This window comes from Calliopsis andreniformis, chromosome 2, assembly GCF_051401765.1.
Source record: "Calliopsis andreniformis isolate RMS-2024a chromosome 2, iyCalAndr_principal, whole genome shotgun sequence".
Lineage (NCBI taxonomy): Eukaryota > Metazoa > Arthropoda > Insecta > Hymenoptera > Andrenidae > Calliopsis > Calliopsis andreniformis.
In genome coordinates this window covers 9102261-9121383 of record NC_135063.1, presented here as the reverse complement: position 1 = coordinate 9121383, position 19123 = coordinate 9102261, and the positions used below count along the sequence as shown (strand labels likewise).

The window sequence follows — 19123 nt, the reverse complement described above, 5'->3', positions numbered from 1 at the left end:
AGTGGAGCAGTTTAAGAGACAAATTTTATAGCGCCCCTTTTATCGCAGTAATAAAGAGAAAACCGAATAGCAGAGACGTTTTATCAATTTCACGAAACACAGAACTGCATGGAAGTAGGACGATGTAAGAGTCCTTGGCGTGGTACTAGTTTCGTCTCCACTGTTAAAAACATTAATTACCGAAGAGATATGGCAAGATTACATGCGCAGAACGATTTTAAGAGCACTATTAAAAGGAGCAAGAACACGTCAAACTGAAAAATTTCTAAGCACGTGTTAGGACTGTGTTTAAGCTGAATATTCAATGAGTAGGCACACCGCGATCAATTTATCTTTCGGAGTGAGGGATCATATATCTTTCAATGCCAGTAATCGTTCGTTTCACGCGTTTCATACGACACGACTTAAAGTGTCCACCGAGCGCAAGTGAACACGAGGTTCTTATCGATAATGGCGTAATAAAATTGATAGACGTCCGTGTACCATAGACCTTCCTCTCCTTCTCTGTTCTATCTTTTATACCTTGCTCCAATATCCTCCTCGGGACAAGGAAATATCGCTACGGTGCGTGTGCATTCCTGTTTTATTAGTCGAGTTCCCGTTTAACTCCATTTTCTTATTATTGAAAACGCCTGTTTTCCACCATTTTACTATTTCCTGATTGAAAGCTGTAGTAATAGGCTGTAGTTTCTTAATGCAATTTTACATTTTTGTACACACAGTTAATGAAATGAAACTAAAATGAAAATTTCCTTCATTTTTCAAATACTATAATTTGCACTTTTTGTGTATTCTTTAATATTGTATTTTTACGCGTTTAAAATTTCCATAGTTGCATAAAAATTGCAATTTACTAATGAAAAATATTTAAAAAAAAAAACAGAAAAGAAAGACAGAAATAAATTTTCAACTCCGCAATCCACCTCTATCTACACCCATTTCTGCCAAAATGAAGAGTCTGAAAAATACCTAAAATTCAACAAAATCGTTCAATTTTAAAATAAAAAATTCAAACCCTCAGCCACAAAAAAATATTCCCCCAACGTCAATAAAACCTAAAGAGACACGCGAAGCTCTTAATCTCTCTACTCCATTTTCGCACAACATCATGCGCGAGAATTTCAAGACGAAAGAACACTGCAAATTCGAAATAAAGACACGCGCGTCGCTAGATACTTCACATTGGCAAGCGTTCAAGATAGTGAACATTGACGCGAATCAATTCGCACGTGCCGCGAGTAACAAATATCGTTCGCCTCGGATCAGAAGGAATGCTTATCGTTTACGTCCACGTACGCTCGAGTGCAGCGCGTTACACCTGTAACAGCAGGAAGGAAGGCAAACTATCAGACTCGCCAAGCGTAATTGCGGCCTCATTCATAACGATAATTGCACTGTGAAATCCACAACTCTGCTTTATTCCATTTTCACCGTTTCTTTGTGAGATCACGGCGCGCGCTCGTTCTATGCGTCATGCATTCGTCCAGCCATGGTACACGGCTGGAAAATTATGCAGGATGAACGACAAAGAGAACCGACGCGTAACTTGCGCGAGATACTCGGTGATTATAGTGATATTTGTTTTTAATTTCGACGCAATCAAGGGGTACACGATTCTGTGAGCTGAGGGACCAGTCGCGATTAGAAAACTGATTATGACCGATGATAGGGATTCTCAGGGAAATTGTATGATATCAGGTTTGTGATTGAAACTGAAAATGCATGAGGATGGTTAACTTGGAAGTAACGTAAACCAGGAGAATATGGGCAGATCATATAAATAGTATTAAAAAATTAACATCTAAGCTTGTCTCGATCTAAGTTTACTTTGGCATTTAAAGTTGTTTTTTTTAGATATCTAATCTACTTTTTTCGTTGTTTGATTTCTTTCAGTTTATTTTAATGATTAACTTATGTTTGACTTCATTAATATACTAATGTAATTAATGATATAAAATGGCTGATTACTGAGAAGTAATCTTCTATTCAAAAATACAAATTTTCAAATATTTAAATAAATATTCAAAAATTCAAAAATTCAAATAATTCAAAAAATTCAAAAATTCAAAAATTCAAATATTCAAATATTCAAATATTCAAATATTCAAATATTCAAATATTCAAATATTCAAATAATTCAAATATTCAAGCATTCAAAAATAAAAATTGATAAATTTTTCAACAGTTAAATCCTCAAAAATGATAAACATATAGTCCTAAAAAACTATACGAATACACTACCAATATTACCTCGCGCTGCCAATGTTCTCCAAGTACGACATAATCAAATACCGTAACTGAGTACTCCATCTACTATTTCTGGCTCGATAGTCACGCTAAATTGAGGGATTCGTAATTACGAGTGGCAAGCGCATACGTAACATCAAATGTAATCTAACACGAGGAATACAGCGCTAATTATTACGACCAAATTCGACCGAAGAAATTGCACCTAATCCGCCAAACCAATAACCACGTAATTCCCCAATTGCAGGGAATCGTCTTCCCGCAATCGTTGCGTCAATTACAGCACGATCGATCCAATTGTTTACACATTCTTCCAATTGTTTCAACATCGTCGCCTCGACCGAGTCGCATAATGGCTCACACTTACGTCAGAACCCAACGACGGGGATGCTTCGCTATGCACTGTCTCAAATTTCGTTCCGCGAATGACCTTTGCTTTCGCAACAGCCCGCGAAAACGAACACGCGTCGTTCATAATAGCGCGGGCGGTCGACTTTTTCACGCTACCATCCAGCTGACTTTACAATCCACGTAATGGCTGCCAGTCGGGGGATTAATGGGCGAGCTCTTCTCGGAGGAAAGCGCAACTTCGCGAACCTTTACGACGAGGGCCTCGGTACAGCGCGTTGGTGTGCCGTATTAAACTCTAATGCCCGAAGCACGCAGGAAATTGTCGCAAGGGTTAAGTGTCAATAAATAAAGCGGCCCGTCACGAGGCAATCAGGCTGAAGTTAACGCTCCATTCTGTTGGATAGCGTCTGTGCGTTTCCAGATGCCGAAATCAATTGTGGCGATAGGAGTGGGCGCACGTTTTATTCTGCGAGAGCTGTTGCATGGGATTGGGAAAGATTGAATAACGGGCAGGGTGGTCTGAATGAGAGTACGTACTCGACAAGTGGATTCTTGCGGTGATTTCAATCGCTCTGATGCTGGAATTCTTGGCATTTGGCTAGCGACGCTGAGTTTAGAGGCGGTTACTCGATTTTTTGTACCAGAAGTTATTTATTTTATGTATCTTTGAGAGATATTTTCTGATGAAAATATGGAGGTATACAAAGTGAGTCTCATACCTGTATCGTCTAAATTTTTTTGTAAGCTACTTATTGCATGAGAAAATGTTTGAAACAAAAGTTGTTTAGTATCAGAAGAAGCACACAAAAAGGAGAATACCCTCGACACCAAGCAGCTTTCGTTTGAAACATTTTAAATTACTACCAAAACTGGGTGCCTATAATTAGAAATTGAGCCTAGATTAGTGGATGCAATACCCATCCTAAAGTCCCTAATATTCTAATTCTAAGAGACTCAATTCTAAGAGAAATAATTAGGATATCATCTGCCAAAGAATCCCAGAACAAGTTTCAATTATGCAGATATAAATTTACATAGAAAAAATACTACGTGTAACTGTTCCTTGAAAAAGAAGTCTTCAAAGTCACTGTGCGATCTGACCCCCTAACAGGAACATAACTCCTCAACGCGTGTCGTTAACCAGGTTCGCTGAACGCACATTAGCGTTTATCGCACAGATTGTACTGATTAAATAAACGCATACATTAGCTAACAGCGCTTAAAGGGTTAAGGATAGTGGTACTCGTGCATGCAATGCAAACTTCCATCCAAATGAAGAATGAAGTGAAAAATTGTTCGTACTAAGAGACTTTCATTTCTCATTCTGAATATTTAAAATGTGCAATTACCTCTAGAATTATTATGTTCTAAAAGCAATATACCAAGACTCTTACAATACATTAAAGTAACATTTACTTGTACCATAATTAAGATGTCTTATCGATAAATTCTGTAACTACCCATAAATCATTAGCATCGAATGCATAAAGAATTCTTATTGTTCTCAATATACTCCATTAATGAATTCTGAATTACCAAATTCACGCATCATCGACGTTTTAAATGGATGGAAAATGGAAATAAAAAGAGTGTATTCCAGCGAAAGGAAAAGGTAATTTTTCCGCAGTGCACGGGAGTTGTATCGCGATTCCCTAGTAAGCAGAAGCATTTAAACGATCTTGTTACTCAGAAAGAATCGATCAATTACGATTACACTTTCAAGCGTAACGGGATCATATGATCTCTCCGAGCACAGCGTTGCTACCAACCCAAGTATAGAGTTACCTGATCGATCAATCGTCCTGAAGAGTATCGTTGCTCGTATTACATTTCGTGCCGTAAAATTGTGTTCAGGCATGCAATTTCGCGCAATTTAAGTTATGCATTACAAATGAAACTCTTTTTTAGCAATCCTTCTACAGTAACATTCCTATTTGCTGATATTACGAGTCTAGGGTTAATTTGTTATAGACAGTTGCGAGGCTCAGGGTCGACAGTCAGTAGTTTGTTAATGTGTTGTTAATACCCCTTGTTAATAGGGAAATTTTGTAATTGCTCGAAGAGAGTTCTAGCTCCTTACTATAGACACTTGCGTCGATACGTTATAGACTCTGAATGTATTCAAATTTAAGAATGAACCCGAGGGACTGCAGCCTGCCCCTTTTTATACTAGAATATTGATATATACATGTAGGGGACACGTATGCTTCTTAATCTGAGACAGTTTTCCTGAGAAAATCCCTTATACCACGCCAAGGGGGCGACAACCTTATCTGAACGTATGCATTCTAGGTCCCAAAGAAGGGTCAAAAGATCGCGGAAAAGTCTGTGTGCGTAACACTGATAACAATTTCAGTTATGTATCTACATTAATATTTAACGCCAAAAATGGGAAAATAATCCTATAGGTACTATATTATCTATATAAGTGTATTTAGGTCAAGCTGTTTTTTCTTCGTTTTCATGAATACCTGAGTACCTACTTGTTATTAAATCTCTAAAGTATAAAGTAATATTTAAGAACATTTTTAGTTTTTTACCATCTTTCTACTTGAAATGAGAATATTTTCACCGCAGTCTTCTCGATAAGATCATATACATAATATCATGAAAAGAAAATTGTATATTTCCTATAAACAAATAAAAATGGAATTTATTTCGCAACTTTTATCATAAGATGAGAGTAAAACTATGAAAGGCTGCATACACGGTGTAGTTAATTTGCATTCGACGTGCTACGGCTGAAGAATTAATTAAACTTAATTAGCTTCACATTAACAGCAGAGTTGTAGACCTTCCACCTCGATGCAAGTAATACCACCACAAGGATTCTTCCACTTACACCATTATCACGAGCCATTCGATCGGAGGATACTCAAATTGAAAGACAATTAGCTAATGTTAACGTTTATAGACGCTGAAACAGCCTCGTAAAACGAGATTGAACGTTCGGGCGAATCACGTGCCATTTTTACGTTGATTTTAACTGGGCACCCGCAGAATCGCGTTGACAATCGCCAAGGATCTCGAATTTCCGGTTGACCCCTATAAACCAGTTTAACGAGAAATTAATTTCGACCTGTGACTGAAGGACCAATCGCGCTTCAAATCTGCACTTTAAACCCTCTCTGCCGTGTCAACCCCCATCATCTGCGTACCAATATTTACAATCTTAATTTGAACTTCTTTTCTCAATTACCTGAACTGATCGTCGAACAATAAAGCATTTAATTAAGGTGGGAATTTTTCTAAGTGTCTTGGCAAACGTGGAAACATCGTTGATACCAAAAAATTCGAGATTAGTTAATGGGTTAATTAGGAAGGCAATTGAAGCTTTTTAAATGAAAATTTGAAATTTAAAAAATTGTTAAATTTGAAGTAGAGTGAGAATAGAAATTCTGAAGGATGAATAATCAACAAATGGAAAAGAAAATGATGCCTAAACAAGTGTCACGCATTTCAAAAACTTTCTAATTCCCTGAAAAATAGCAAAACCCCTCATTGACATATAGAGCATAGTTGAAAACTTTCCACAGACGTAATTTCGCGATCGTTCCCAACTCTCCGCGAAACTTGCAAATCGGGGCACGTGGCTATATCACGTGCGACGCTTTAATGCATTAAACATTAAATGGCCAACAATGTAGCAAACTAATGCAAACGAGCGTCGAGTAAAACCCTATTAAGTTGAAAGTCTTTAGAGCGAAAGAAGCTTCCTTGGGGACAGAAAGATTCGCGAAAAGGGAATTCTATTAAAACTTTCCTCTGCTTCCAGCGAGCATTAGCGGGAATAAAGAGATCCCGTGACGCTGTCTGCCGAAAAATCCCTGAAAAAAAGAAGCAGGAGTGGAAGTCATGGATACGTGGTAGGATTGGAGTCATTTGCATAAGCCGAGATTGGAGTACTTTCTGAGTATTCAGATACTAGAAAGTATAATATTCGAATACTTGGGAATTCGAATATTTTTGAACTATTTTACGTGACCTTAAAAGACCTTGAAGGACCTTATACCACCCTCATATCACAGGTCAATAAACTTGTCTCGAACTATACGCCCACCTAAGGAAAACACTTATGCACAATCACCTATTTCAACAATATTAAATACGAAAATAATGTCAAACATGCGAGATGCATTCAAACTACCTATATATCCATCCACTATAAAAAACTGTGAACAAAAACGTGAATAGATACAAATATTCGACTTTGACTCTCATCCCTAGTGCACAGTGGCAAAGTATCGAGGAGCAGAAGATTCAAAAATATATTCAAAATCACCCATATCCACCATAACAGAAAATGTGAACAGAAGCGCGAGTAGACAGAAAAATAGGGCCAAGACCCTCATCCCCAATGCACAGTGGCAAAAAGTGTAAAGATCCAGCCGTTTCGGCGGAAGGAAGATCGATTTCGTGCTCGCTCACTTTCACGAAACCCTCTCTCTATTGTCGTCGCGGTGCACGGCTGTTACGTACAGTTGCAACACCGAGCGTGCCATTACAGTCTGACTACTACTTGTTGCTAACTAAACGCTGGAACGAAAGTTCGCCGAGAGAGCGAGAACAATCGGCGCGCTATAAAGATTTCTCGAGCGAGCAATGGCGCAACAAGCTTCTCCGACGGAGCTGTACGCACGATAGCGACCGCGTTACCTTTGTTTCCCTTATCGCCGTGACACGGTAACGCATACTGGCAATAAATAAAAAGAGCTTAACCGGCCTCCTGCTTTTAATCGCAGCGAAAGCCTTCTCGTTGCTCCTGTGGAAGACGAATTAATTACGGACTTTGGAGAACAAAGAATGGCGCTAAGCAGGTATTGTAAAAGCAATTTTTAGAAGAATTATTAGACACTGTGACCACAAAGAAATCTACTATCTTACTCTCAACTAGAAATCTCTGGCGTGAAAAATTCTTTACACTTTCTATATGTTTGGCCCAAAAGTGCATGGATACTAATTCATAGATTCAAGCTGGGACTTTTAGATAGATTTAAAAAATAATATTCGTTATTATTTAACAAACGTTGAGCAATGAAATGTGTAATGGATCTAAAATATAAATATTTATATATTTGCAGCATTCTGTATGTGAACATCAGAACAAAATATTTTTGTATAACTGCTGCTGATGTTTACGTTTCTGCGTGAAATTAAATATTTATGGAATGAGTTATATTTTCCCCAGAATATGAAACATGATTGGAAATTAAAAGAGAGAGAGAATCGAGGGTGCGTTTGAAAGACGTCTATGGTGGTGGTGTATGTAGGGGTTGCTCGCCTCGAGACCGATCGATTCCAGGCTTCTCCAGCCACCCCGACCTGGGGGGTCCTTTCTACCCTGGTCAATGTCACGTTAGATTAGAAATCCACCCGCGTTTTTGCTCCAATACCGCAGAGGCCGAGGTTACGATATTTCACAACGCATATTTCAAAATACGTTTCTCTTGCTACGTGAATCAACATTCCAGTTTGCCACACTAAACACTCTCGCTGTTATATCCTTCGGATTGCTATAAATTTCGTCCTTAATTGTTGACGTTATACCAGGAAAAGAAGTATAACATGACTACATATCGTCTGAAGTGACTCAAAGAAGCAAATATTTAATATGACGAAATATAATCAAGATATCAATGACGTACTGTTGCAAAAATCATATTTACGTTTCGAGGAAATGTCTGATATCTCTTTCACGAATGCACGTGGAATGTGTCTGCTAAAGAAGAAGGAAAACATTTAAATCAAATATTTATTTAGAACGTTATCAATGATCATAACATTAGTTCTGTTACTCTTTAAATCGTTTTTTTCAGCATTTCATCTTTACTTAATCTAAAATTTAGTCAAATTCAAAATTTCAAATGAACTTCAAATTGAATCCCTCCTTCAGATTTTTCTCTACAAACTTTTTTCTTCATATCACTTATCGACACACCTTCCTTGTATTTTACTTTTATACACAGACATAATGAAGAAAAGAGAACGATTAAAGAAATGAATACCTCCACGCAAACCAGGTATTCTGCACCTGATAATTACTCGAAACATTCTCAAACGCCTATTTCATCACCAAAATCCGAGTATTTCGAATTCGATCAACCAGCAACACCCATATGCAAAAGTCAACAATTGCATGCGTTACGAAAACTGCACTGAACAGTGCCATTACGGTTTCAATAATGCTGCATCCCACCCACAAGACTATTCCAGGAACCCCGCGCCGACACACGCATCCCATTCATCAGCGAATTGGCTACCAACGCGCTCGAATTCTTCGCGAGCAGCTCGTATACAAATCCCCCGCGCATTCCTAAACGTATGCTCCCGCCCCACCACTCGCCTGCGTATGCCTCTTCCTTTTCACGTTCCACCTTTCTCCAGGACTCCGCGGATAAGCAACCACGAGCGCGAGTAACGGTACACGAAAACGCATTAAGACGGAAGATTATGACACGGGACACGGCGGGGCCCGAAACGACCCAAGGAAAGAGGCGAAAACTCGCGGGGAATCGCCCTCATGTGACCGCCCCTAATTGCAAAGTGGGATCTACTAGATGAGACTTGTCTCGCGATGAACGATAGGTTTGAGACCATTTGGAATCATTTCGAGTTTCTTTGTTGCTTTGAAGATCCAATGAGGGACAAAATGATTCAAAGTGGTGTGCTCCCGTCATTTATTGGGGCTCATGTTGATACATGGACCCTGTTCTGTATTGATGTGTTAACCCACAAAAAATCGAATTTGGAGTTATGAATGCAGTATTAATAAGAATAATATAATTCATTCTGGTGTTAACGCGCTAGGTTATATATTATTTGTAAACTATTATCCTTACATTCAAACGACTATTTTAATAAATAATATTACTAAGTATGGTAAGAAAATAGCTATTGTATATGTTATTTGAAAAAAAATATAAAATATATAAAAGTCTCGATTTCTCGAAGCTAAGTTATTTGTGGCTTAACACACCGATGTAGAACAGGGTCCAAAAATCCTACGAGAAGTCCTCCAGAAAACATTGCTCCTAATGCTTTCTAGAGGACTTCTCATGGAACACGACTGGTAATTGTTACACCACTGTCGCTGGGTGAGATCCCATTAAGACCTCAGCTTTCGCAAGTTGAATCAGCTAAAACAAGGGTACGTACCCCGAATGTCGGGGCTATCTCCACCTGCAACGAGACACGTGACGTGTAACGAGAACGTAACGCGATTCTTTCGATGAAACGAGGGGATTGAGATAACTGTTCAGAGGGAGAACGAGAATCAGAGGCTGGCCAAAGTGCTGCATAATGGACGGTGAACGCATCGAAGTAATCGGAGCGATGGCTCCAGGGGGACGAGCGATTATGGATGGCGATCGAGTTATCGAATTCTAAACGATTCTATATGCAGAATGCATCGACGTTGCTTATGCATTTACGAGAGAAGTGCTAGGGAGAGTTAACTTGATTTGTGAGATGTTCAAATCGTTTAGGGTCGTTTTTTTACCCCCAGTGTCTTTTGCATAAAATTAATATTTTTTATGTGTACGATCATCTAACTAGTCATAGGTAAGAATTACTTGGACGATTATTAGTGAATCTAAATCATGAATTATTGAAGTTTCGATGCACTATTACGTACGTACATCCCTTCTCCAATAATATTACATATTTACAAGTGAAAAAATGCTGTCACTCGGGCAAAAAAATTTCCTTGTTACTACTCTACACTTTCCCTTTTGCTTATTACGGTAAGATTCATAATTAATATAATATTCATTCTTTTTTTTATAAATTATCCCGAACACACAATCCGTTGCACGTGTTGAAATCCTGTTAGTCTAACTCATTTCTCCCGGGATTAATAATATCATCATCCAAGCATCATTCCAGAGTAATTTACGAACAAAGACCTAGTAAGCCTAAACGTGAGTATCGTCGAGTTTCATGGATTCAGTTTCTACTTCCCCGCAGCATCGTCGTTTTATAATATCTTCCCACGGTAAAAGGGGGAAAAAATATAAAATACTGCCAGTGCGTGAGGATTTCAGATTCTTTTGGATTACACCATAAAAATCCCTAGCTTATTACATTCCCTAGAAAATTGCTTGCGCGAGTGAGAATGAAATATTAAGGTGTCACGAATGTGGGTCAAGAAAATTGATATTCGTTCGTCGTTAGACGTGTCGATACGCCATACATCGATTAAAAAATGGCGGGAAAAGAATGTACTCAATGTGCATACAGGGTGTACCAAGCTGAAGTGATTATACTACGAGTCTCACTTTTAATTATATTTCTACAGAAATCTATGTTACAGAAATGAAATACCTATAAAAAAATGTCAATATCACTTCTTAAGATTATCTCCCAGTAAGCAAACAACCTAAAACTGTATGTCCTAGTATTTCAACAATGAGGTTCCAGAAACTGTGGACACTATTGTATGACATTAGTTTTTATTTTTAATTAAGTTACCTAATACATTAGAATTTAATCCTAAAATTGGATAAAATTAACGTTAATATTCAGGTATTGCAACATGGTCAACTACTGGGACATTTACCTTAGCAAAAGATATCCCAAACTATGGCAGACGTGAAAATATTATTCTGGTAGATTCGCAAAGTATTAGAATTATCCAGTCTGGCAGAAACACGAAAAAACGAAGAATTGAAATCGCTGCTAGGCGAGGAGAGTCGCGCTCTTTGCCATCAAAGGACGAAAGGACGCTAAAGCTGCGGACAAAGCCCGCGACGATAGCGCAGAAGTCACGGTATTCGTGACAAGAGGTCGAGCGCGGCATCGTTAACACATAACGTGATCGTTAACGCAAAGCACGCGTCCAAAGAATACTAAATCCAAGTCATTAAAGTTCCTCACTGTGTTCCGCGATGAAAGTCAAGTTAGGTTCGATTCCTTCGCGACATCCTCTCTTTCTGTTTCTCCTTCGCGATTTCTGTATTTAGCGTTCTAACACGCACTATGGCGTATACTGTGTTTTATATATCATATTAGGAACATGATCTAACTTTAAATGATCAGAAAATAATCATTGAAGAGCTTTGGGGTGCCTATATAAGAATGCATGAAAATGCTGAGAGGAAGGTAAAGAAATTTGGAAAATTCACTCCACTTTTGGATATTCTTAATACACTCAATCTATGCAAATTTTAATATTCTTAATATATACTTGGAATTTATTCTTATAATGTAGAGCATGTTGCTGCTTTAGTAATTCTAGTTACCAAGAGTGGAGAATAATGATTTTAATACCTAATATAATAATAATTTATTAAAAAAGATTGTGGAAACTGAGTTCCTTGTATAATAATAGACACCTTACAGGAATATACACCATGTACAACTACTGAAGCAACCATTGTGGTCGTTTCATAACATGTTACATGAATATGAGAGTCAAAGATGCAGATCTTGAACCTTGGACTATTTCAAAGAGACTTCAAACGTCTTGAATTTATTATTTCTTTGCATTATTAAGATACAGAGATAAAGATGTAGAAACTTGTATAAAAATCGTAGAAAATATATGAAACTGTGTCTATTGTATAAGATCCTGTTTATAAGTAAAAATAAAATTCTGAATATTAATCCAGTGCTCGACTGTTTTCTATTGTACTTATCAAAAGGCGCTATACGTTTCGAAACTGCAGCAATTACATAAGTAATTTCATTAACATCGCTGAGTACGTAAACGTTGAGATTAAAGGAACTCCATGCAAAGGATTTCAACGTATGCACTTCACCCCAAGGCATTAAGCAATCGCCTCTCCGTTTCCCTAAATGGCAACGAATGTGCACCAATATATCATTATTGCGCGTGTGGTCTTGCTAAATAGCATCTCGAGCAGCAATTAATATTGCGGCTTGAAATGGAACAGCAGACTGTCGATTAAATTACTCAGAACTGAAATAAACGCAAATTTTCTTAATAAAATTACCCATCCATGAAAATTGCACAATAGCTAGCAGCGTAGGAAAAATATACGATTATTTCATTGATATTTTTACTCTCGGTAGATATTACTTCTATACCAAACACATGCTCCAATTTCTAATTACTCAATTTTCTATATTTTAAAATAATATTTACGAATCCACTTTGTATTAAAATCCAAACAATTCTGAACGCTAAAACTTCCAACAATTAACAAACAAATTTTGTCTTTTATCTATTTTTTTCTATAATCATCTGCAAACTGCAATAAAAAATCCAGAAAATCTCAGATAATGAAGCGTTGTAACGTTGAACAATTTTTCTAAAAGAAGTTTAATGTAATACAAGAGACTGCTTTAGTATTCCTAATATGAATGAAACAATTTTTAATTCAAAAAGGATATCTTAAGTGTTAACACGTGGTACTAAGTGTACATATCTATATGCTACCAATACACTACTACTAAAACCAGGTCTCGAATTAGTAATCGTTCCGCGAAAAACTGGCGTCAGTAAATTGCTTCATTATAAGGATAAATTCTCTACAGGAACTAGCAACGAAAGTGTCTTGTTTGACATCAGCTTTCGAAACAATCGATAAGACCAGCCTCGAGAATTCTCTGGCAAAGTACGTCACGCACCTTCCAGGAACGTCAGACCTAAGGCGAGGAACCGAGAATCCTGAGACTGACAAAATCTGCGCGCGAAAGAGTAGGAGGCGATGTTCCCTGAGGGTCATATGACTTTGTGTCAGGTAGGCATCCTTTGACAATGAGTCATCTCGGACGTACCCGGAAAATTGACGCTAAACTTCCGTACGATTTCGAGAGTTGGAAGTCTCACGATTAGTCATCGATATGTAGATTAATACTATGACTACTGAATTGAGCAAGTTTTATTTGAAATTCAAATAAAACATAATTATCTGAAATCATTTGTTTCAGAGCATTATTTTGTATACTATCATTAATTTGAAATTCGATTGGTTTGAAGTAGTAATAATTTCAAATAGTGAAGCATTTCCTCATTTTTTTTTTTGTTTTAAATTTAGCAAAAGAAAATTAATATTAGATTCACTTTCTGAAAGATGAATGTTTTCTTCCTGCATTAAAATAAAATGAGAGTATTTAATATGATATTTTAAATAATGTAATTTCAAATGTGCCCACGACAACATTACTATCGTAATGAAAGCAACAAATGGAAGAATTGTCTGAAATCACTAGAACCAGAATACCATAAACTCAGGGCTATAGAAAACAGATTTTAAAAACAATTGAATTTTACGCAACTACTTATTGGCCCAAAGCAAACTATTTCTCAAGAATATTTCTCTGTCTCATAATCACCTGCCTCGCATAGCAAGTCGCTAAACACAATCTCCACGTTTACTTAAAGAATCCCTATCAACCGAAGGTCGCTTATTAAATTCAATTAGGAAATACCACTTAGAGCTAAAGCGCTTTAAAAATTATTCAAAAAACATTTCTTCTATCCGCGTCGCTAAAATATGCAACAGCCTAAACGAAAACAGTAGACGCGAGACGATCGGTGCATTCGAAAATGATCTGTTTAGAATACGATCGATCGAATAAACGTAGAAAGCTAACCAGTCGTCCAGCGTCGAACACCGCTCGGTGGACATTTTATTAAAGTCAGGACGAGCACGTAATATTGACACAACGCGACACAACGAACTTTCTGTTCCCCGTAATACCGTGTTCTCGAAACCACGAACCGCAAATATTTGTCTTTTCCGCGCCATCTTGACAGGAGTGGCGCGCTTATACGACACCCCGATCCGATATCCATTCTATACCGAACACGAACGCCGATTTCTACTTTTATTCGCGAAAAATCGTCCGAACGAAATGGAACGATAAACAAAAACGTACCAGAAATATCGACGAGCTTATATTAAGTAAACACTCTACACCCGACGATCACAATCGCCATCGAATTGGTACACGTTTCGCGGTAACCGCTCTGAACTTGTCACGTTAGCGAATCGATAAAATCGAACACGAGGGGTTGTGTGTGCGCGCCAGCTTTCACGGTGAACTCGCGCGCGCGCGCGTCCACGCGAAAGAGGCATCGGTAAAAAGCAGCGAGTCACGGCAAGAGGCGTTCCACGAATTTCTCCTGGACGTCGAAACGAGTTTACGTGTTCCAACAGTGACGAGGAGGAACGAACAAATTTGGAGCTCTGGATCCGCGATAAGGCTCGCGAGAAATTCGAGGGGTAAACAATGCGCCAGTTTGACGTTTGCACGTCGAGTTATAGTGCCACTCGAAAATATCTGTGGTTGTAAGGCGATATGACTTATGTCACATTTTCAAAGAATTTTTCACTGATTTCTAGAATATAGAATTTTTATTTCTAGAAAGAGGAAGGAGTATTAAAAGAATTTTTTCATCTGAGAATAAGAGTCCAAGAAGACACGAGGCTATGAGACAGTAACGAAGCTGAAAATCTTAAACGCCAGGATCTCGAAAACAAAAACATGTGACTTAGATCGTTTTGCTTTACAGTCACAGATACAGTGACTTGGGTCCACTCAAGTGGCGTCCTATGCAATACTCTTGTAGATGTAAGTCATGAAATGTGTTCTCTGCTACTTGGTTTGGCCACGTTTACTTTCTTGGCCTCCTCGAAATTCCAAAGCCCTCCTTGGGACAGCTACTCTAAGGTTCCAAAGAACTACTACAGTTCCTGAGCTGTCCCAGGCTCCCAACGTGCTACTGAGACGCTTATTGTCAGAAGCAGGAAGAACTTGAACCCTTGCTGTTTTTACGAAGTCACTATACAGGGTGGTCACTTTAACTGGAAACCCTCCGAGTGTTGGCAATATCCATTATAAACGCTATTAACACTGTAAGTACTACCAACACTCATTAAAGGATCTCCACTTAAACTGATCACCCAATGTCCCCAAGAGACACTAGAGTAAGTATACCTAACCCTGAACAGCACCTGATACTGTACACTAGCTATATCTTCAAAAAATGAATCACAACAACGTGGCCAAACTACAGAAGTAAAGAAGACAGTCCTTGCCTGCGCTTCCTGGCACTTCATTTTTTAAATAAGATAAGAGACCCTATTACTGTGCCTGAATCTATTACTGCTTTACATAGATTTTATGTGGAAAACACAGTAATAGGTTCAGGCACAATAATAAAGTCTCTTACCCTACACAGCTAATATCCAATATTAGCTAGACTTTACACACGAACAGCGAAAACTGACTTTCAGTTTGAAGGTCACGGAACCGCGGGAAGTAAAGTTCCTACCTGATTCAGAGTCGTCGGGATGATGTCAGGTGTCTGAGGCAACATTTTGCTGGTGATCCGTGGCCGATCGCGCCTCGAGTCAAAACGATCTTCCTGCTCGCGCGATCGGTAGCATAATATCCTGGCGAGAGAACAGAGAACACCTTGACAGGATACACACAAGGATCGATCACGAGACCCACACTGGCTTGTATACGTATCACTAGAGAAACCGTCTCGACGCACTGATCAGACGACGGAGGACTGCCTCCACGATTGTTTGAGCACGCAGGGGAATCGGTGCGTGAACCGGCGTTTACAAAAATACGATCGATTTTTTCCGCGACGAGGACGAAGCGACGAGCCGAGGACGCGCACCTTTCGATACGAAGTCGTGCGCGAGACTGACGGATCCGGGCGGTGTAGCTGAGCCCGAGCGCCGCCGAGCGGCGACGGAAACGGCCGAGCGCCAATCATCCCCCCGAATACGCACGCACCTTGGTATTTCTGAAATTTAATCGCTATCGACTGACCACCGATGAAATTGTCAGGGGAATCATCGGTCTCATTCGTGCCGATTGCTAATGAATTCTCTTTTTTTTAAGTACTAACGAAGTACGATTTCTTTTGCGGGAATTTGCTAACTCGGCGGCATCAATTAAAGAAAACTTGTAAACAGTCGTTAACTCTATAAATGCTCTCAATAGAGAAGCACAAACAAAAAGTGAGATTTGTTAAAATAAAAATCTTAACACACTGATAATTATGTAATTTTAAATATACATCTAGGTATTATTGTGTTAATTCTTTATACATTGCAGAAGAAAAATTTGCATTCTCTTCACCTTATTTGGGCGACGACTCATGGTACTCTTATTAACTATAGTCGAACAAACAGAATTCACACTTTAAATATAAGAACTCGCTGCACAAACATAAAGAAGTTTACGTGAATCATTCGTCCCACGAAATATAGCTTCATTTGTGGGGTGTGGGAGTCCAGTAGCATCGGGGGCTCGTTTGTATTCACTCTGTAATGGCTGTCTCGCAAGACGCATAATAGTATCTAAAGAGTCGGCTTGCGAGCGACGAATTCCTTTCTCCAGCCGCTTCGCCCGTACTTGGAATTTAAACGGCGCCTCCGCGAGTCGAACCTTTGAAATTCGCGGAAACCCTGTTGGAAGGATCAAACACTCTTGCTGACATTATGAGGGTCTAAACGTGAAAGCAGCGGAATCGGTTGAAAGTGGAAGGGCAGGCATGAATCAAGATCCGCGGTCAGCGAAACAAAAGAGCTCAGTTAAAAATATCGGTTACATCAGCTGGTCCTTTTAGGAATCTTGAAATTTTCTCTGCTTTTTAATAAATACATATATAACTCATGAATGATAGCTTCAATAGATTCGATTTATATTAGGAAAATTTTTCTGTAAGTTCTTAAAACATGTTACCACATCTAGGTTCCAGAAATTTGAAAAGTCTACAATGCATAAGTTCGTGTTTCAAAAATTAAATTTATATGTTATAATGTCGAATTTTTTCAAATAAACAGAATTGCTGCAACAAGTGAAAAATAAAATAATGCTAAGGAAAAATATTTGAGTGGAAGTGTTATCGTATTTCCTTCAAATAATTTTTTGGTCCAATATTATGACAGTTAAAAAGAGTCTGTAATGTAATGAGTTTGGTCACGATGGATTTTAAGCAATTCAAGGTGATAGAAAAGGTAAGTCCATACACTTTACAGCCCAAAAACATATCTGTGTATGTCTCAAACATTTTCTGTTTTCCAATCAAACACTTCGTCCTCTGTCTGTCAACCTTGCATTACCTGAAAGTTATTTTTATGACCTTCTTAAGCGATGTCTTTCTGTACTTTCAAGGTATCGACGCAAACACATAGTACATATTTCACTCAGTAATCTTAATATACAGTAAGTTTATAAGCGAAAGAAATTTATTTTCAGAAATACTTTTTCATATTTCGTTTTAATATATGAGCAAGCAGGGTCAGAATGTCAGAACAATAAAAATACATTCATGACACTAACCATTAAGTAGATATTAAATATCCAGTCATGTTGAAATTATATCTACTTTCATTTTCAGGGCATAAAACATTTTATTTCCTTTTAATCTTTTTCATAACCATCGTGTACGATTCTTTGCAGGTTTTTGCATTACACAGCGTAAAAGTCTACTAATCTTTATATCTTCTCACATCTGTTCAAACTTCAAAGTAGCCGATAAGAATGGCGATTACATCACGAGACCATGGGCTGTTCCCGCTACAAAATGAGTCTTTGGCGATCAGGATGCGTACTAGTATGTACTAATGTAATGGGAACAGAGGATCCTGGCTTTTATCAAAAATGGCCTGCCCGAGTTTCGTATCAGGACAGGACATCAAATTATGACGAGTCATTCACAATTAACTCGACTCACTTTCCACTATATCATTAACGACCCCATAATTATTATGAATCGTATGATGTATCCATTTGATATACAGAAAAGATAAAGACACTTAATTTTTTTAATCACAAAAGATCATTGAAAGTTTATGATGTTTTGCCATGATTCTAAAATAATTAATATTTAGAGACATTAAATAAACTCCTAACTACTAAAATTGTTTGCAACATATTCTGCACCAAATCTCATTCTAAATATATACTAGTTACTAATCTACCGAATAACTTCCAGATTGTAAACAATAAAAATTAAAAGTACAGTAGGAAAGTTCCAACACCCTTCGATGACGCCATCTTACGGTTCCTTCGATACTACTATACTAACACTCACCACCAAGGATAAGTTTAGTCTCCATTTCATTAAAATCCTAATAATTCCTGCTCTTCCTCACCCGCCCTTCTTAATTCCTTTTTTATTACCTATCCTTCTTTATTTCCCTTCATTTAATTTCTCTTTTTTATGTTAACACTGTATAAAAGCGCTTCAGCCTGTTTACCAATAAATAATAATAATACTAATAATAATTACTCTATTAAACCTATAATTTCTATATTTGAAATTTGGTCCATAGCTGACGATCAGTGGTAATGGTTGAGGACGACTGCTCCCTATTCTACGATCCATATTCCAGTGAAGTACGAAGGAAGAACTTTTATCCGTGTCACCAACTTCCGGAATAATTCACCAAATAGCAGACAGGGTGGCGCGAGGGAGTTCATTTTCTAATTCCAATATCTCATTTACGTCTAGGTTCTTGGCTTGCTCGTAACAGCGGGAGATACGGTAAGTGGCCAGTGTATCCACGGAAGAGCTGGCGCCGCGAAACCT

The 19123-nt window shown here is 38.1% G+C and overlaps 1 protein-coding gene across 1 annotated transcript in view; it reads right to left on the bottom strand.

Annotated features, from left to right (window-relative positions):
• P130cas (Serine_rich_CAS and FAT-like_CAS_C domain-containing protein p130CAS) overlaps positions 1–16192 on the bottom strand; it is a 102190-nt gene extending 85998 nt beyond the window's left edge. The window contains exon 1 of the mRNA XM_076390326.1: positions 15842–16192. Within this exon, the coding sequence (XP_076246441.1) occupies positions 15842–15886 (45 nt within the window). The 5' untranslated portion in view covers positions 15887–16192. The remainder of the gene's footprint in view (positions 1–15841) is intronic.
• Between the last annotated feature and the right edge of the window lie 2931 nt (positions 16193–19123).